This window comes from Wyeomyia smithii, chromosome 3, assembly GCF_029784165.1.
Source record: "Wyeomyia smithii strain HCP4-BCI-WySm-NY-G18 chromosome 3, ASM2978416v1, whole genome shotgun sequence".
Taxonomy (NCBI): domain Eukaryota; kingdom Metazoa; phylum Arthropoda; class Insecta; order Diptera; family Culicidae; genus Wyeomyia; species Wyeomyia smithii.
The window spans coordinates 173,082,401-173,103,115 of NC_073696.1; the positions used below are offsets into that span (position 1 = coordinate 173,082,401).

At 39.7% G+C, this 20,715-nt stretch overlaps 3 protein-coding genes and 1 long non-coding RNA gene across 4 annotated transcripts; 1 reads left to right on the top strand and 3 right to left on the bottom strand.

Annotated features, from left to right (window-relative positions):
* Window positions 1-2,861: 2,861 nt before the first annotated feature.
* LOC129729847 (uncharacterized) lies at window positions 2,862-3,950 on the bottom strand. The gene is made up of 3 exons (XR_008728748.1): window positions 3,830-3,950; window positions 3,709-3,764; window positions 2,862-3,648 (listed from the first exon to the last, which is right to left on the bottom strand). It is a non-coding gene; the product is annotated as an uncharacterized LOC129729847 (long non-coding RNA).
* A 4,405-nt stretch (window positions 3,951-8,355) lies between these two features.
* LOC129727497 (DNA replication licensing factor Mcm2) lies at window positions 8,356-11,509 on the bottom strand. The gene is made up of 4 exons (XM_055685372.1): window positions 11,375-11,509; window positions 11,113-11,309; window positions 9,121-11,050; window positions 8,356-8,979 (listed from the first exon to the last, which is right to left on the bottom strand). The coding sequence occupies exons 1-4, from the start codon at window positions 11,378-11,380 to the stop codon at window positions 8,452-8,454; spliced, it is 2,661 nt and encodes an 886-aa protein (XP_055541347.1). The 5' UTR covers window positions 11,381-11,509; the 3' UTR covers window positions 8,356-8,451.
* Window positions 11,510-15,870: 4,361 nt separating this feature from the next.
* On the top strand, window positions 15,871-16,639 carry LOC129733301 (uncharacterized). Its single transcript, XM_055695071.1, has 3 exons — window positions 15,871-15,945; window positions 16,059-16,407; window positions 16,476-16,639. The coding sequence occupies exons 1-3, from the start codon at window positions 15,912-15,914 to the stop codon at window positions 16,561-16,563; spliced, it is 471 nt and encodes a 156-aa protein (XP_055551046.1). The 5' UTR covers window positions 15,871-15,911; the 3' UTR covers window positions 16,564-16,639.
* A 2,262-nt stretch (window positions 16,640-18,901) lies between these two features.
* LOC129728853 (uncharacterized) lies at window positions 18,902-19,810 on the bottom strand (the record flags this gene model as incomplete). The annotated part of the gene is made up of 3 exons (XM_055687319.1): window positions 18,902-18,972; window positions 19,038-19,415; window positions 19,693-19,810. Coding segments are annotated over 3 exons (567 nt in total), but the record flags the coding sequence as incomplete, so codon positions are not given.
* Window positions 19,811-20,715: the final 905 nt, after the last annotated feature.

Consider the following 20,715-nt stretch of genomic DNA (forward strand, 5'->3'; position numbering starts at 1 on the left):
GTGAAACGATTAACGGATAATACGGATAGTGAGGAGGATCTCAACGATATCGACACGATTGAAACGTGTATTCGCGGAACGTACAATAATTTCTTTTCCATTTTTTCACCTGAGGGTCAGCAAGAAATAGTGAATCAGATTAATCAATCCATGTCTAACATACAAATTAGTTCAGCAGATCCGAATAGCGGAAATAACGCGTCGGGGTCTAGCCATGATACAGATTTACCATTCGTAACGCCTGGGAGACAAGTGAGAAGACAATTACAATCGGTAGAAAATTCAGCTTTTGTCCAAAATCAGGGACCAAACCAGAATATGTTGCAATCCTTCATGCAGGCATGTGCATATCCGTGGATGTTCGGCCCACCACCTATGCAAATGTGGGCAGCACAGCGGATGTTACATTTTAATTCCGCAGAAAATTTAAATTCAAAACTCACTTCTTTGGGAGATCAGGGTGGTAGAAAGCAAAGTTCTCTCGAAGAAAATGTTATAGACGACGCTCCGCATAGAGGTCGTAATGCTACACGTCCGCGTAACTTAGATGAAACAGATTCTGAATCGGGTTGGTCATCAGATAGGTCGCGCCGCGAAACAAAATATAAAAATCGTTTGCATCGATCGAGCAAAGGTAGGCCAGTATCCGACTGGAGATTAAGGTACGATGGCGCGGACAATGGCCAGTCGCTGATGAAATTTATTAAAGAAGTTGAGTTTTACGCGAAATCCGAGAAAATGTCTAACAAAGAACTATTTCGATCGGCAATTCACTTATTCGGTGGGCCCGCTAAAACCTGGTTTATGACAGGAGTGGAAAACGACGATTTCACTTCCTGGGATCAGTTAAAAAAAGAACTAAAGCGCGAATTTTTAAGTCCGGACCACGCTCACTTTTGTGAGACACGTGCTATTAATCGGAAACAAGGCCCACGCGAAAGATTCCAAGATTATTACATGGACATGCAAACGCTTTTCAACTCCCTTACCAAACCTATAACCGAGCGGAAGAAGTTCGACATAGTGTACCGTAACATGCGCGCTGATTACAAAGGACACGTGATCTCGAAAGATATCGACAATCTCGCGGATCTCAAACATTTCGGTAGGCGTCTAGATGCTACTTATTGGTATAAATTTCAAACACCCGCGAACGATAGCAACTACCGCGGGAAAGCTGCCCAAGTGAACGAGGTTCACACCGGGACAAAACCTAAATCGTATCGTAAAACAGAAAATGAACCGCAAAAAACGCGTCATTATTACAACTCCAATTTACAGTCGCGTAGTTCGGATGAAGAAGTTAAAAGAAACGGAAATAATAGTATACCGAAAACAAACCAAACCGGATTAGAAGCTTTGCTTAATGCATACCAACCTCCCAAAGAGGGGTATTGTTTCAACTGCAGACTTGGAGGGTCCGAGTATATTACAACTATAGACTTGTCTAAAGCTTTCCTTCAGGTTCCTTTGCACCCTAGGTCTCGAAAATATACCGCTTTTTCCGTGTTAGGACGTGGGCTATATCAATTTACTAGAATGCCCTTTGGGCTGGTAAATAGTCCGGCTACGCTGTCACGATTGATGGACAGAGTGCTCGGCAGCGGTGAATTGGAACCTAAGGTATTTGTGTATCTGGACGATATCATTATTGTCAGCGACACCTTCGAAGAACATTTGGCGCTGCTTGAAGAAGTGGCCGCTAGACTCAAAGCCGCCAACCTGTCTATTAATATTTCTAAATCGCGGTTTGGCGTGACTGAAGTACCTTACCTGGGGTATATTCTAGGACGTGGGGGTCTTCGACCAAATCCAGATCGGGTATCCGCCATCGTCAATTATGAGCGACCAAAATCCCTACGAGCATTAAGGAGGTTTCTAGGGATGTGTAACTACTATAGGAGGTTTTTGGCTAACTATAGTGAAGTTACACAGCCATTAACAGACTTACTACGGAATAAGCCTAAAACGATTCACTGGAATGAACGGGCCGAAGCCTCCTTTATCAATATTAAAACCCACTTGATAAGCGCTCCCATACTTACTAATCCGAATTTCAAACTACCTTTTGCGATTCACTGCGATGCCAGCGACGTCGCAATTGCCTCGATTCTGACACAAAGTCACGATGGGGTAGAAAAACCGGTTGCCTACTTTTCACAAAAGTTATCGACTACTCAGCAACGATATTGTGCAACGGAGAAGGAAGGACTAGCAGTTCTTAAATCCATAGAAAAATTTAGATGTTACGTCGAAGGTACTAAATTCACGGTCTACACTGATGCCTCGGCCCTAACTTATATTATGCGCAGTAGCTGGCGTACATCATCTCGGTTATGCCGATGGAGTATTGACCTCCAACGGCATGATATGACAATTTTACACCGGAAAGGTTCTGAAAATATAGTGGCAGATGCCTTATCACGTTCTGTGGAAGCAATGGAGGCTACTACTGGCTGGTACGCTGACATGGTCAAGAAAGTAAATAATTACCCTGAAAAATATAAAGATTATAGAATCGAAAACTCTACTCTTAAAAAAATCAGTTCCGCTCCAAGCGACTCATTAGATTATCATTTTACCTGGAAAACCTGTGTACCAGAACAAATGATAGAAAAAATTCTTGTTGAAGAACACGACGACAGTCTACATTTGGGGATGGAGAAAACCTTAGCAAAAATTAAAAGAAAATATTGTTGGCCTAAAATGGGAACACATGTAAGAGAATACATTGCTCGCTGCTCCTTGTGCCGCAAAATAAAACCTGCAAATCGTTCTCAAACTCCAGAACCAGGCAACCAACGAATTACCACCAAGCCCTTTCAAATCATCGCGATAGATTTTATTCAGTCACTTCCTAGGAGCAAAACTGGACATGCACACTTGCTTGCGATTATGGATTTATTTTCAAAGTGGTGCTTATTGGTCCCCGTAAAACGGATCAATGCATCCCAGGTGGTTAACATTTTGGAAGAAAGTTGGTTTCGACGATATTCAGTCCCAGAGTTCCTGATCTCGGACAATGCTACGACTTTCCTCTCCAAAGAGTTCAAGGCTCTACTAACAAAGTATGGTGTACAACACTGGACCAATTCTCGACACCATAGTCAAGCCAATCCTGTGGAACGGTTGAACCGTACTATAAACTCATGCATAAGGTCCTACGTGACACAGGATCAAAAGCTATGGGACACACGGGTATCGCAAATTGAATTTTGCCTAAATAGCACCCCGCACTCTGCTACGGGATTTTCTCCATACAGGATCCTTTTCGGACATGAAATAATAGAAAAGGGGGACGAACACCGGGTAGATCGGGACATGGAAGAGATTGCAGATGACGAGAGGGTAAGGAGAAAGGGGCAGGTGGATGAAAAAATTTACTCTATGGTAATGAAAAATTTGAGGAAAGCACACGAGAAAAATATTAAAAATTATCACCTGCGTTCAAAACAAGCCGCCCCTATTTACTCGGTGGGGCAAAAAGTTTGGCGCAGAAATTTTCGTCAATCTTCCGCGGTGGACAATTATAACTCCAAGCTCGATGCATTATATGTCCCTTGCGTCATTCGGGCTCGGGTAGGAACTAGCTCATATGAGCTCGCAAATGAAGAAGGGAAGCCTATCGGCGTCTTTTCGGCAGCCGACCTGAAACCGGAGAGATAAAATAAAATTTGTGACTACTTTCTTGATTGTAATTGTCCATACTTATCGTAGCCAAAATTTATTTATGCGATTCACGTCTTGTTTTGATTGCATGATGGCTGTAATGATGGAAATACTTTGTTGCGGGAGTTCATCTATATATATATATTTTGTTTAACTTTACCTGTTGTAGCAGTCAAAAAGCGATCTCTTAGTGGGCGTTAAATTCGGAAAAATCCAGAGGCCCTTGATAGGCGCGAAAACTACTTTTTTTCCCGTACATAATTGTTCGCGATAGTTGAACGAGAGGGTCTAAGATGCTGACAGTCGGTAATTGGAACTGGATCACTCGCGAGGCGAGATATGCGTTTGACAGTTAAAGCATTAGTGTTAGTGGAGGTGAGTTCTTTCGCTTCTCCGGTTGAAGAAGGGAAGTGAGCTTACAAACACAACGGCACCGATAGGCAGCAAAGGGAGACGAGAATAGTTTGTAACGCAAATTGTTTCTCAGTGTCAAGATAGGGGACTAATGAACTGGCGGAAATCAGGTTAGGAGATTTTTAGGCAACTACGAGAGGGGATACGATGGGGTATTGTAACCTTCGGTTACATTGCGTGTGCTGGCTCCGCCACAATTGAAACTTCATCCAGACTTGCCCGGTTAAAATCCCCACCTCCCAGATCCTACCCTGGATTCAGAGCACATCTACATGAGTGATATCCCTCCAAGTCTGTCGTTTAACGTCTAGGACGGAGGGGTCTCCCATATAGGAAAGCTTGTCAATAGTATCACCATTACTACTTCAACAGGGTTGAGTGATATCCCTCCAAGTCTGTCGCGTCGCGTCTGGGACGGAGGGGTCACTCATAAGGGTTCGTTCACAGATGCATTGAGGAGACAACCTAGGTATTCGGATCCACAGGGTGGGTCAAAAGGAATGAGTGGCCTACTGAACAGTTCATTGCGACTCGGGAGTGTTCGTGGCACTCCCGATTCGGAAATGACAGTTCACATATAAACGACGAGGCAATTCTAAGGGGGTTCTCTTTCGGCTAAAACAGCTAACGATTCAGAGGTGCGCGTATAAAGTTTTTTACCGTACTTAAGGTTTACGCTATGTGTGAAATACGGGGAGTTTTCGCAGTGATTAATTAGAAAATTGTACTATTAGGTGATTAAAATGTCTTAAAATTGTTATTGTCAAGTTGTTAAAATACTGAAGATGTCAAAAATGTGAATTTGTAAAAAAGACCTAACTGATGTCAAACTTACTATTATAGTGCTAAACGGTTTAAAAAGGTCAGAAGACAAGATTGACAGAAAAACTATACGTATATCTATTAAAACAAGGGAAAAAAGGTAAAGCAAATTATTTAGCTATTACGATTAGAAATTAAGGCGATTAAGAGTGACTTAGGGATCACTAGTTCTTACAACAAGATGGCTAATTTCCGTCGAATAGGTCCTCGAGGGGCCTTTTATTCTTGGTTCTAGCTCTACGCTTGAGGCGGTGCCATCCATTGTCAGAGGACAAAGAGTCTGAACCCGCCATTTTGTGGAACGCCAATCCCTCGCATATATATCTTCGAAGGTGCTGTCTGGACGCTATTGGCCCGGCACAACGATCGAGCACTGCCATTGAACGGAAAATCGTCCAACGCCACGATGTTCGGGACGCCGACTCGTGTTTAGTTATACGGATCCGGAGGAACAAGAACAGTAAACCAAGTAACTTAGGTTAAGAAACAACATGTCGGGACAGGGGAAATAAATTAGTTATGTAAGCTATTTATCTATTGTTTTAAAGCGCGATTTCCCTTGGTTTCACACCTGGTTTTTTATTTCGTTTCGACGTTTTCAAATTTAGTCGTCGCTTAGGTGTTTTACAAAAGTCTCTCAGTTTGTCGGAGTCGTGTGGCAGCATATTGGCCTGGTGGTTCACCCCTGTAAGTTGGTTTGTTTCCCGATGTGTTTTGTGTCGAATGAACTATAAAGTGGTGAATGAAGGCAAGCTGTGGGCTCGTTTCCAAACGTTGCATGACTCTTCCCTCACCCAACACCCACTGAGCAAGCAAGAGGTTATCAAATGAAACGATATTTCGACTCACGACGCAATCAAAAAAGATGCTAGGCAGTTGTCTACATTCAAAGCTCATGTACAGCACTCGTGCGCTAATTGCACGGAAGTTGCAGTGCGACTGGCGGATGGGCTTTTTAATTGCATGAACTCATAACTGTCAAAAAATTTTAGGGGGTGCGCTAAAGGTTCGTTTTCGTGTATCCGTTCACGAATCAATTTTGAACCAGTCAGATTGTTCCATGAATTGCAACTTAATTAAAGTGTAATGAACATACCTGTATTTCAGAGAATCCCACGTTTTCAGAAGCTGTAAAGTATGTGGACAGCTTAACGCGACATTTCAGCGAGTGTGTGACACAAGTGATCAAATTTAAATCAATAAGATCGACTATAATTGAAAACAAACGGGGCAAACGTGCAATGTGATTATGTATAAATGCTATTTAGTACATACAATCGGAATCTTAAATAACAAAATTAAAAAGTATTAAATTTACTTTCAGTTAATTAAATATTTCGTGCGTTTAGTATCCCCTTGCAAAACTTGACAGAGAGACGTTAGCTTCAAAAACCACGTGTAGTTTGACGCAAAACTGCTTTTTAATTGCACTTTCGTGCAACTAGCGGACGTGCAATTAAAACGCAGTGCAACTAAATCGCGTGCAATTAGCGAACGAGTGCTGTATTGGTGTGCCAAAACTGGCTCAACATTCGCTGCGCAACTATCCAACTGCACAACAATGGGTCCAATCAACGCGAAATAGAATCGTTCTGACCGCAGTTATAGCGAATTTTTATTCCACAGGGTCAGTGCAAGTCTACCCAAGAATAAAGAAATGACATCACGATTCAGAACGCAAGTAAGAAAAAGATGCCAGATAATTGTTTATGAACTAAGCACGTGCGGAGGTGGATTGAAACTGACAAATTTACGGTGCGCTTCGGGCAACACGCCGGGTTAATACTGGGTCAAAATCAAGCGAAAGTGGGTGAGCTGGGTGGAATAAAGAAATTGCCATTAGATCGCAACTGGGATTGACACGAACAAATAAATTCACGCAGTTAAAATAGCTGAACGAGAGAAAATAATAAAAATTATAATGAAACATACGGGTGAAAAGACATACATATGCATATACATATGTATATATAGAAAAACAATAATAATGAGAGTAATAGTAGTTGTAGTTGTCAGAGAAGTGGGAAGGGTTAGTAATGCTACATTATATGAGTGCAATGGATGGACGTTAGTCACGTTTGTGTTAGTGGTTTTAGGGTTAGTGTAAACCTCGATTAAGCCCTACAGACTCCGCCAGTATTTAGTTTTGTTAGGTTATGCGAAACTAAAACCGGCGGTGTGATAAGTCAAGCGTAATCAAAAAAAAAAAAAAAAAACAAGCGAATTGCAATTATTGTGTTGAACTTAATAAATTGTTACTATTATGTTATTTTTATTACGTTATTTATATTATAATTTTTCTAATTAAGCTTTGTGTGTTTCCAAACGCTTGACGAATCACCGTCAAGTCCTCCACCCATGTGTAGGGGGGTTTAGCGTTTAACGATTACCTAGCAAAAATTTCTAGTTAGCGGATCAGCGTCGCTAAATTTTCAATGAGCGGTACCCACCACAGCGTTTTGCTCGCTTCGTCAGTGACTGCTGGCGAGGCGAGTTGCTCGCCTCGTCTTCTGAAATTGGGCCATAATGGGGAAACATTGTGGGTTGATAAGGTAGGAATTGGGTGCAGAAGAAATTGACTATGCACATCATGTTCGAAAAAGATGAAGAGGGTAAAAAGGCATAAAAACACATTTTAAGAATAATTTGTTATTTTAGGTTAAGGAATTTTGCAAGATAATTTTCTCGAAAATCATTAAAATTACTTGTGTGAAGCTCCGATCGATTGTTTGCACCGCAAAAGCATCCATAGAATAGCAATTCGAGCGCTAATTACTAGGTGGAAGCTGAGATATTTACGCTTAAAATCGTCAAGTGAAAAGAAACCTAACTGAGGCCAAAGTAAATTACCAATCACCACTAGTGGGTTAAAGGGTAGGGAACGGCTTAAGCAGTGGCGCCTATCTTAATCAGTCGAAAAAAGCAGGCCTTAAACTCCTGAATTTTGATCAATATCGACAATTTCAATGATGGAAACAAAAACTTTGATTGTCTAGCTGTCTTACGAATATAAGAAATACCGTTAATCACAAAGAAATCTGTGAACAATCACCATTTGTAACAAATTGACCTAAATTGCAGCCATTCAGGAGCCACTTCGAGTGCTGAAAAAAAAACGCCTGCAAAACGTATGGAAACTGCTTAAAATAGGTTCGGGGTGATTGGAATAGTGTCCCTCGATTGGTAACTTGATTATTGTTAAAGTTTGCTAACTTAGTTTTACAATCTGAAAACAACTTCTGACAGAGAAAAAGATAGAGAACAGATTGATATACTTCTGTTTGAATTTCACCCAACACAATTCGAGTATTTCGTCTCAATACACAGGCGGTTCCTAATGCTGCTTAGAATATGTTCTCTACCCTACAAAGATATTTAAAATAACTAGTTGGAGGCAGGTTTCAGAATCAAAAATCATTTAGCCAAATTAAAATAATAAGTAATAAGCAGTAAAAACCATTCACAAAAAATGTATTGTAGAAATTCTGAATTGGTAGGTACAACATGGCAAAACACAGAATAGTTTGCAGTTAAGTGCTAATACTGTTAACAAGCATCAGCTGCTTCTGGTACAATTTGCAATATAGTTTTCCGTTTAATATCGTAGGAGAAACCATTCTTTTTGAATATTTCGCTGTCGTAGAAAGACTTAAGATTATGAATTTCGATAGCTTTCGCACGTTCAATCAGATCTTTCTCCATAATTTCCACATGTGTAGCTCGTGGCCCTTCTTTGCAGCGAAGATAGGCTAGCTGATCGAGAGTCAGCTGTCTCAAAATGAAAAATAGTAACTCAGAATGATCTTTTTGGAATGACAGGTACTTCTGGAAAGTGGACCGCATTTTTTTCATAACGCTGAATTTCTGTGCCTCGATGAAACTTTCTAACATCATACGAATAGCCATATTAACGTCAGCATCTTGAACCGTGTCTCGCAAATGCATTCTGGCGTGTGCTTCTGACATTCTAATAACACTTTCAATGTGACGAACAGTTATGGGTAGCGATCCAGTGGACAAAGACTCTTGGCGAAGCTGCGAGTACATCTTGGCAATTTTGTCTTGATCCATGTTCTGTAACGTAAATGATGTAATTAACACATGCTTGATAAATCAATCACAGGTAAATAGACCTGAGTTTTCCCCACCAACTTGGATGTGGGCTTGAAACACAGTCTAGTTCAAATTGAATACAAACAATAGAAAAATTCTTACCGTGAGCTTAGGATGTACATTTTCCTTAGCATAGACAATATACATTTTTAACATATCTTGTGGAATTTGCATGCTGTCGATGGGTTGTGATTCCGGTACAACATCTTCCATGGTCGGATGATTTTTGATGTGCGAGCCAACAACGAAGCGAGCCAATAATTGATCTTGCATGGGATCGAACTCATCCTTTACAACACAAAGAATGTCAAAACGGGACAAAATGGGTTCTGACAGATTTACATTTTCCGAAAAAGTCATGCTTGGGTCGTACCGTCCACCAATCGGATTGGCAGCTGCAATGACAGCACACCTTGCTTGCAGTGATGTAACAATTCCAGCTTTAGAAATAGAAATTGACTGTTGTTCCATAGCTTCGTGGATTGATGTTCGATCCTGGTCGTTCATCTTATCGAACTCATCGATTAAGCAGATGCCCTGATCGGCCAACACAAGTGCGCCTGCTTCTAACGTCCATTCACGGGTAGTCGGATTGCGTCTAACATATGCAGTTAAACCAACAGCGGAAGCACCTTGACCGGTTGTGAATACTGCCCTTGGAGCGATTTTCTCCGTATACTTCAAGAACTGAGACTTGGCTGTTCCAGGATCTCCGCAAAGTAAAATATTAATATCACCCCGAAGCTTATGTTTTTCTCCATGATTTTTAGCTTCCCCGCCAAACAAAGAAAGAGCTAAACTACGCTTAATATATTCGTGTCCATAAATTGACGGAGCCATGCTTTGAACAATACGTTCGCTAATGCGGGGATCTTTGCTCAGTTTTTGAATCATTGTTATATTTTCATCGGTGAGAGAGGCTACGACTTGTTTACTATCCTTCACGACTAGATGATTTGCAATCAAAACTGTAGCAAACACCGGAAAACCCTGTTCAGTATTAAGTGAGCCATCATAGTTGTTAGTATAAATTCCGGTAACTTCAATTTCGTCACCTGGTTTGCACTGGTCGCACAGGTCAGACAGTAAAATACAATCCTTGCTTCTTGGGATTCGACCAGCTGGTATGCGACCCGGTGACTCTTGCAATGTAATTTTTTGATAATTTCTATACAGTGTTTGCTCCATATTTATAGAGAATGGTCCTGCACTCTGACATTCTGGACATGACCCAGGCTTTACCTCGGTGTTTTGACTCTGTACAAACGGACCTAGTATGTAACCGCACTTGACACAGTCATATTTTATTACAGACAATTGAGGTAAAACACCAGTCGTGGCCGTCACTACACCAAGCGTTCTAACCAACTGATTCAGATGTAGCTTTCGAAAAGTGCGAAGTTCTTCTAACAGAGGTAATTCAGAAATACGAACGTGAACTTCGTTGGTTACTCGTTCATAAGTAGGATAAATGCTTAACACCATCTCCTTGGCCACTTTATCCAGAATTTCCAGCATTTGAAATGGTGCTTCGGGTAAAAAATAAGCCAGGACGTGTTGATTATTAGCCAAATCAGTGTAGGAAACAACAAAACTAGACCTATTTTGCTCGCACATTCTTCTGATCCTGTCTCTGTATACGTATTGGCCTTTGTTATCTACGAACGTTCTCAGAAAGCTATTAAATCGGTTAGCAATTTCTGTGCGTGGCCCAAGCATTGAAACCCACTCTTTTATGCTATGACCTTTAGTGTCCTCTAAATTTTCAATTGATTCGATCATTTCAGCGTCCTCAACTTCACCTGCAGCGGCTTTTTCAGCAGCTCTTCGTTTAGCTCTTGGAATATCATCCTCATCATCGCTCTTATCATAGAACAGCTCTCGGTCGTCTCGATGAATGCCAGCTGCTCGATCCCGACGGCGCATTTCCGCCTCAGCGGCAGCTCGATCGGTTTGTGAAATATCACTGTAATCTTCTTGATCCAGTTGATCAATGTCGTAACGATCAAGTTTGGGCATCGCTCGGTAGTCACTGTTTCGAAGAAAAAAAAATATTACAACGCATCGATTTAGATAAATAGCTCGAGTGTATACTTTTCCATATTGTCTCCGAAAAGATCCTCTCCATCGTCATCCTCGTCATAATTTTCCTCACGGATCGTCGTATCCCCCAAAATCTCATCTTCATTCTCGAACGGTTCGAAATCTCCAACTGGGGAGGTCATACCTGATCGAAAATTTCGACGATCAATGTCGCTGGGTGTATTTGGTGGCGGAGAGCTAGGGTTATCCTGATCATGGAATGACTTGAAAATAACACAGGCTGAACGAAATGAAATAATCGCGTAATACTTACAGACATTTTTACTGTATATTTTGAAATATCAACGTTGAAACACAAAACAACAAAACAAGAACGTCCACGCAAGCTTGTACAACCAACTCAAATGATTTCGGCGCGTAAAGTGAAATTTGACTGGTTTGAAATTTGTAGATGACAGTGACATCTGACATGTAGGTAGCGCTATGGGCGATTAAAATGACTGTTCGACTGACAGCTAGTGCTGCAGTAAAAATGATGATGGTGATTTGTAGGCAGCATTTTAACCTATCAAGATTCCATTTGCAGTGAGTTATCACAAGTTTACGTAGCGGGAAACTTTAAAAGTTTAGATTTTATTCACTGAACGGTAGATTCAAACTTAGAAAAAGCAATTCCAACACGCTATGTACCTACCAAATCCTGTAAAAACATAACCTCAAATTAGAAACTAAACGGCCGGATCTGATATATTAGCAATTTCATATGTATTTTCTTGATAGAAAGCAGTCTCTTAGATGACTGATACTGAAAGTTTCTAACCAGCTGTATTCTTCTTGACGCCAAGAACATTTATTTTACGCAAATATCGCACGAAAAACAGTCTCCTGTGTATATCAGCACGTTTGTTCAACTGAAGAACCAAAAATGAAAGTTAAAGGGTATGTGCTTGAGTGCACAAACGTAGGCTTGACGTGGGACTATTGTGGGTGTAAAGATTCAATTCTGCCATAACCATAGTATATAACACACACCAAACGTACAAATACCATAAACAACAATCCATGAACAAAAAAAAACACATACACCTGTCACAAACCATAGCATACAAACTAATAGGAAAAATAATTACCTTGTTGTCTATACCAGTATTCTGTCATGAATAAATTTTCCTCGGATGAATGCATTTTTGCACACACATGTTATACACACATACACGTTTTACACAAACGCTATATACACACACACTACTCACAAGCACACGCTCCTCAGACACACCCACGCTTCTTACACACACATTAACACACACACACACATTAACACACACACACGCTACACACACACACACACACGCTACAAACACACACACGCGCTACACACACACACATACTACTCACACACACACGCTACTCTCACACACACACACACACACGCTACTCTCACACACACACACACGCTACTCACACACACGTTACTCATACACACACACGCTACTCACACACACACGTTACTCATACACACACACACGCTACTCACACACACATACACACGCTACTTACACACACACTCTACTCACACACACATACACACGCTACTTACACACACATACACACGCTACTCACACACACACACACACACACACACACACACACACACACGCTACTCACACACACATACACACGCTACTCACACACACACATACACACGCTAACGCTACTCAGACACACATACACACGCTAACGCTACTCAGACACACACACTTTGTATACGACACACTATACCTGCACAAATTACTATCGGCAGCATCCAAACGGCTTCCAAGTCTTCCAACGGTTCCTTCCAACGGCTTCCAATGGTCCCCAGTGCCGATCACGTCCAGTTTCGGGCTGTATTCCAACAACGATATCTGAATTAGATTACCACTGGTGGTAGGGATGGGCGATACTTGTATCGATGCCAACGGTATCGATACCAGGGGCAGAAGTATCGAGTATTTTGGCATCGATACTCGATGCTAGCGATGAGTAACGGTATCGATATTTTGCCAACGATACTTTGAAACGATACCGATACCACCGATGCCTTCTATTGGGGATAGGCGATACCAGCGGTATCGATACTTCGGCCGAAAGTATCGAGTATTTTGGCATCAATACTTTCTATACCGATACCACGATACTTGGTATCGTTCTGTGCAAAAGTATTCGAGTACTCAGGTATCGATACTTTAGACAGTATCGCCCATCCCTAACTGGTGGGGTCCAGCTCAGATCGAAGGGAAACCGAACTGTTCGCGTTGACGGTCGACCAGGGAATGATCTTCTCTCAACACGGAGTGTCCTTTTATAGCGTCACTCAGTGTGGGGAACTTGGGTGATTGGGGGAAGAACCAATCACGTGGAAGCATCTCTGCTCTCTTTCTTTGTCGTTTGCGTTGGGTGATGAATGCGATGCCAATTGGCTGGCATTGCTAGCCAATGACTGAATGCGTGAAATCATTTCGTCTATGTTTTTGAAGTCTGCGTTAGGGAAATATATCAATCGTATGAGAAATGTATTTGTATATTCGACCTTCAAACTTTCCCGCAATTTTCGTGGAGTAATGAGAAGATGGCAACTAAAATTATCATGTTATACAAATCTTGTATGTTTTAGCTTTCCAACGGTATATCAACTATTGAAATCGGAACAGTTGCTTGAGCGCTATTAGCATCTAAAATCTTACATTCCGCCAACGTTACATGTTCAATCCAGTTTTTCCAGAATGTACCTTAGTATAGTGAAGAAAGACGTAGTCCCACGTCAAAACAAAACCTCTTAATTTTAAGTATCGACATCTAGCGGTGGAGAGGACGCATTTTACAATCGAAACTTCATTACGCCTATATTCCATTCATTCAATAAAAGGACTGTATGAGCTCTTGCTGCTTTTTGCCGTGTCGTGAGAATCCTTTGTTTTCCCCGGTACTGGTATAGCGAGGGTGCCTTTTCATGATAATCGTACAGTACCACCCGCATACGTGCAACGGTTTTTATGTAGATATATTTTTAATGAATTTCGTTGTTGTTCAAGTTGAAAACTGAATATCTTGACTAACGACAATCATTTTTTTTTACATTGTACCTAATTTAAATATTGCACGAAAAACAGTCTCCTGTGTACATCAGCACATTTGTTCAACTGAAGAACCAAAAATGAGACAAAACCTCTTAATTTTAAGTATCGACATCTAGCGGTGGAGAGGACGCATTTTACACTCGAAATTTGTTTACGCTTATATTCCATTCATTCAATAAAAGGACTGTATGAGCTCTTGCTGCTTTTTCGCCGTGAGAATCCCTTGTTTTCCCCGGTACTGGTATAGCGAGGGTGCCTTTTTTATGATAATCGTACAGTACCACCCGCATACGTGCAACGGTTTTTATGTAGATATATTTTTAATGAATTTCATTGTTGTTCAAGTTGAAAACTGATTATCTTGACTAACGACAATCAATGTTAGGTATAAAAACGGTACGAGAAAACAATATTGTCGTTGGTCGAGAAATTCGGCTTCCAAGTCCAACGAAGATATTTAAGTAAATCAACTAACAGGTTAAAATAGTTTCAACAGTCGCGAGGTGTACGATCCAAAAAAAAAATCTCAACAATGTTTGAATGGTTGAAAGATCTTCAGTTCAAGTTGTTCCATTGACGTTGATTGTGAATTGTTACTGAATTTCCGCTTTAAAGAACCCTTGAATGCGATCCTATCTTAACTTGATTTTGATTGATTCACCTTTTTGTCTGGTCATTGAAGCAAAAAAAAACTACTTGGTGCATGTTCAAACTATTGGAGCGAACTGTTCGAACTACACTGTAAAATTATTGTAGGATGGAACAGCAAAAAATGAATGCGAAAGCTTGGGCACTGATTTGCTGCAGAGTTTTGTTCGAAGTTGCATATCTGTTCTGTGATATCAGTCTTGGTGTTGGAGACAAAACGGCCTGAACAACCCTGCCGATAGTCGGTTTATGCCATCACCGTCTTATGAATCCATTGAACTGAATTCGCCTGTCACCCCGGGATATCCACAAGGCGAAACGTCAATGCCAATGAGAAAACAAATTCATCCAGATCAGTGCGCGTGTGAAAATTAAAACTACAGCAGGAGATTATCCTTTAATTTAATAATTTGCTATTTGAGTAATTACAGCCTGAGAGCGATAGCTTGAAAAAATAGTTAAGAAGGGAGAGAAAGAGAAGTTGGATAGCGTCAATAGGCAGAAGAAAACTTGAAAATTTGTAAGTAATATTAATACTAAACCTAAACCGCAGACAGACGTTCAAGCTAAGTTCCAAACTTGTGTAAAATTTTTTGTAGTAGCGATCCGTTACCAGATAGCGCTACCAGTACCGCCAGCCTCGTACACCAGCGAAAAAAAAATGTATTGTAGCGATAAGGTCACCAGGCGGTGCTAGTGTACAAGTGATTTATAACACAATTTACTTTGAAAATTTACACGGAAATTTTGATCAATGTTGTTCTTGCTTGGACGTCTGTCTGTGCCTAAACTTAATGAATAAAATTTGCAGTTGAGCTGCATAGATCGTGCTGCTACAAAAACCGAGTTTTCATAACAACACTTGGGTGAAAATTAAATCTATCCTAGTTCTGAAGCTCAAATCCAGAAGTCGCACGGTCGTTTTTAGTTTTGCGTTAAATTCGTTAAATTGCCAATAGTCTGACGAGGTTAAGACCATGCGACTTCTGGATTTGAAATTCGGAACTAGGAAAATGATGCTAGATTCAATTTTTAGCTAAAGCTGATATACACAGGAGACTGTTTTTCTTTCGATATTTGTCCAAAATGGATGTTCTCGACGTCAATAATAATGCAACTGGTAAGAAATTTCTTGCAGCCTCTAGTAAACTGAAAGCTGCTGAGAAATTGTGTATAAAATGTAAAAAATATGTCATCCGGTATTGTTTCTAATATGAGGTTATGTTTTTATAGGGGCTGAATCGGAAAACGCGACAAGTAGCACTAACCAAGCAACTACGGTGGAAGTTACGATTTCCTTTGTGGACATACTAGAATATGTTGGCGAGGCAGTTCGTCCGATTAAAAAGAGGCATGCCGTTTTCGCAGCCAATCATATAGTATGCATAGGGTTCCGAGAGCACGATTCTTCCGGTGTTGACATTGTGGCGTACGTACAACAAAGTTTCAACCCAGCGATGAATCCTCACGTTTTGAATTTGAAAATTGGACCTAAAGTTGACAAGTGGATTTTAGAATGCTCATGTAAAGCAGGCACAGCTAAGTGCAAGCATATAGTTGCATGCCTTCTATACATAGAGAAGTGAGAAATTTCACATCACAATTTTTATGCATATCAAGAGATATATTTAGTTTTTTTTTGTTTTATAGGTTTAATAAATTGGAATATCTGTCATGCACTGATGTAACGCGAGCGTGGGGAATCTGTAAAACCACAGATAACAGATATCCAAGCTAGAACAAAAAACTTCACAAATCGTGTGTAAGATTTCAAATTCTTACTCGTTTGGAATGCTAACGACATCTTTCTGCAACTTGCGACTTTAACCACTTTAGTGAAGGCAGCACTGGATTATATTCAAAGCTGCCAGACGCATGAAAATTCTCACGAATAGTAGAGTCGCTGTTTTTGCAACGATATAACATTGTTTTTGTGAGGTTTGTGTGTTTTTTTTTTTCATATTAACACTAAAACAAACAAATTTATCGCAAATATAAACTGGGATTGAATAAAATTGTCGATTATGTACAAATTACGGCTGCTCAAAATTTCTACATTAAAAAACGGCAACGCTTCTTATTCCAATAATATCGATAAGAGCTGGAAAACTTTTGATTTTATCGTATCATTGACCATTAAGTGTTCTTAGCGCCACCATACTGCGTATTGCGACATGCTAAAAAACCGTTGCGTCTTTTTACACATGAAGCAAAATTAGCTTGAATGTCTGTTATCTGTGGTAAAACCAAAAAACCCTCTTTATGGGGAGCAAAACAAATATCTCAGTTGTGTTGCTTCAGGCATCCAAGAAAATTGGATATTGATAGAAATATCCTTTTCAACAATTTACTTTCGGACTCATTTTTCAGAATATTGTCCGGTACTTTAGTTTATATCTAATATTTTTTAAATGATAGATGCATTTATTTTTGTGTGTAGTGTCCAAGAAATCGGCAATCTTCAAACATCAAAAAGGAAGATATTTGAATGAGCAAAATGTTTATCCAAATCGTGCATTGCAAGCCGCGTCTTCTTTGGATTTGGATTTCGAGCACTAACTTCTGTTCAAAATTGAGCCTTATTGCTTGTTTAGTAAGTGACTTCAATAATGGAGACCTTCAAACATGTATTTTTAAATCCAAGAAAGAGAAATTATTTTTTGAAAAATATGTCGCTGTGGATCTCGATAAATCAGTCAATATTGCTCTGAACACTCGAAACCAGAATACAAATGAATGGAAAATGCACAGATCAGTACGGGTAACAGCCAGTAACTGTTACAAGCTATATACGTACCTACAGAACAAAAACCCAAACTGGGAAAACAAGATCGAGAATTACTGGAGTATAAAATCGTTGAACGTTAAAGCTGTCCAGTATGGTAAATACGCAGAGCCCTTGGCATCCAACTGTTATGTTACGAAAAAAAACCCATTCTGCTGTAGGTGTGGACTAGTAGTAAGCCCAGAGAAAGCTGGTTGGGAGGTTCTCCAGATGGTATCGATCCAGTTTCAAAAACACTGTTGGAAATAAAGTGCCCTGGGAGTAAAGAAGCTACCTTTGAGGAAATTCTAAACTCCTCGAGTGTTGCTAAATTTGCAAAGCGTTCGAGACCTGGAGGAGAAATGGTTTTAAATAAGCACCATGCTTATTATTATCAAGTACAGGTGAAGTACAGGTTTTGAATCTGGGAAACTGTGACTTCATTATATATTGATCTAAAGATGATGACTTTGAAGTGATTGATGTGCCATTCGATAAAAAGTTTACCATTGAAGTACTCAATAAGCTCAAACAGTTATTCTTCCAACGTATGTTGGAATTTTTTATACATTATTAAAGCGAATGGCTTGAGCAAAAAGTGTCAACTATGAAATGCATCATGAATGGTAACATGAAAAATGGTAACTGTTACCTACAAAAAGATGAATTACAACAGGTCAAAGCTAACTCAGCCACACCGCGGCCCAAATAGACTCCAGTTATTGCAGTTCACTTGTTGTTTCGTCAGCATTCACCGCGATCAATAAGAAAATCGTTGTTTGGTGATAAAAACCAGTTGAGGATTCACTTTCACTGTAAGTTTCAGATCAATTTCAAACCTATATTTTAAATATCATCTTTTGCAATTTTGTTGATCTTTTTTGTGAACAGGTTCGTCATAGTCGAAAACTATCAGGAAGTGCTTAGAGTATAATCACCTTTGAAGTGAGGAAAAAACCGAGCCTAATTTCTGACATTCTAAAAAGATATAGGCAGTCTAGATGGTATGCGTCTGATTTAACTTGCCATGATACAAATTATAAAATCTATGAAATATCTTAGGAGACCATGGTAAGTTTCAAGATGTTATTTTTACTAAAATTCCTATGTCTCTGTTTATTTCAAGGTAGAGCTAGAGGAAAACTTCGGTGACATGGGTGTATATGAAAAAGTTTTAATTTCACGAGATTCCTTCAAGTTCTAGCCCAAAAATAAAAAAAAACAGTTGACTCTACGATTTATCTTTATGTCTATCTATATATCTTCCAAACTTGATGGTTCTTTATAATGCAGAGTATCTTCTTGCAAAAGATTAGTGCTCCATGATATCATAAACCCTCCGGACGATAATTGGACAAACCTTACGATAGTAGAGACGACACCCTACCTCAAACATGTTTTTTTATCTTCTAGAAATAATGAGAGTATTGTCCAACAATAATATTTACCTGAAACGTAATCAGTTTTCTTAAAATGCAAGCTGCAAACCTTAGAATTTGCAGTTGGAGTGCGAGAACACTTCAATATATTTAGCCATGCTTTATACTGTTTTTTCGATTTTGGAGGAAAATTGTGTAAATGGATTGCATCTTTTATTGCACGTGCACCACATCCATCAACAAAGCAAATGCGATTGCTTCTAGAGGTTCTCGTAAAGTTACTGTAGTTGTGCTCCATTATATGTAAAGGCAACCTTGAAATTTTCGACGGAACAGCATTTGGCCGTAGATATTTCGATGTGACTGTAAAAGCATTTTTACTTATTAACATCATCAGATGACACTGTCTCATAATCAACTGGGATGTAATCACCCTTGCTAAAATGACTACAAATCAATAGTCCTTTCGTACAAAACTTGTCATTGATTCTCAAGATCCGCCGCCATAATAACGAGTTGTTCTTGGTTGGAAAACAGTACAATGATCTTTTTCGCTTTATCGGACATCCGCAGTAATGCAACATAAACCAGAGATATTTACTTTCGGTCCTATGGTAGGCATATTCAGTGTTGGGGTTGCTTTTTTTCAGTTTGAATCGACTGTCTAAAGAAAAATATATCAATTTTTTATGTTTTCTCACAACGCAAACTCACGACAACTTACTACAGATAAAATCTTTCTCAGTAAAATGCTGCTCGCAAATGTGTTTAGAACGGCTTCCGGAGAGGTCTAGCAGCTTCAACCATCTCGCAAAAACTTTATGGCCATTGATGGTACCGAGTAAAACCCAACATCACCAATTCCATAACGATTGCTGCACGACGGCACGACACATTTAGAAGCACCTATCATCATCGGATTTCTTTGAATAAATTTTACCGCTTTAATCATATAACATTCTAACTGCAGCATGTGAAATATGTATAAAAACTGTTTTCTAACCCACCTACATAGTTTTCCGTTATATATATATGATGTAGCTTCCTCGTAAGAATGATTTGTGTGAAAATCATCATCATTTTTACTGCAGCGCCAGCTGTCAGTCAAACTGTCATTTTAATCGCCTATAGCAAAAATATTTCCTTCCTTTTTTCTCGAATGCAACGCATGTATGAGTGTACTACAGGCTTTAGGCTACAAATATGTGTCGTTTCTGTTACTAAAAAATCCTCTTGTAATTCGGGTTATTCGCGTTGAAAGAGATTTTGAAGACTATTCGCACCTACGTGAACACTCATATGTAATTGTCAAAATGTGCGTAATGACAAAAGCAAGAATATTTCCTTCCTTCTTTATCGCATGCAAAAACCAAACAAATATCAGCAACACCGTCAACGCGAATTCGGGTTATTCGCGTTGAAAGAGATTTTGAAGACTATTCGCACCTACGTGAACACTCATATGTAATTGTCAAAATGTGCGTAATGACAAAAGCAAGAATATTTCCTTCCTTCTTTATCGCATGCAAAAACCAAACAAATATCAGCAACACCGTCAACGCGAATTCACAAAATTCAAGCCATTTTCAGCGATGATTTTTAACGGCGGGGAACCGAAAAAAGCTTGTTTTTAAAATTTCCTGATGTTCGATTTGATCAAAATAGAAAACAGCACTGCATTTTTTCATTACTATATATAGCAAAACAAATTGAAACAAAAAACTATGAAACTGAAAATACGAGTAGT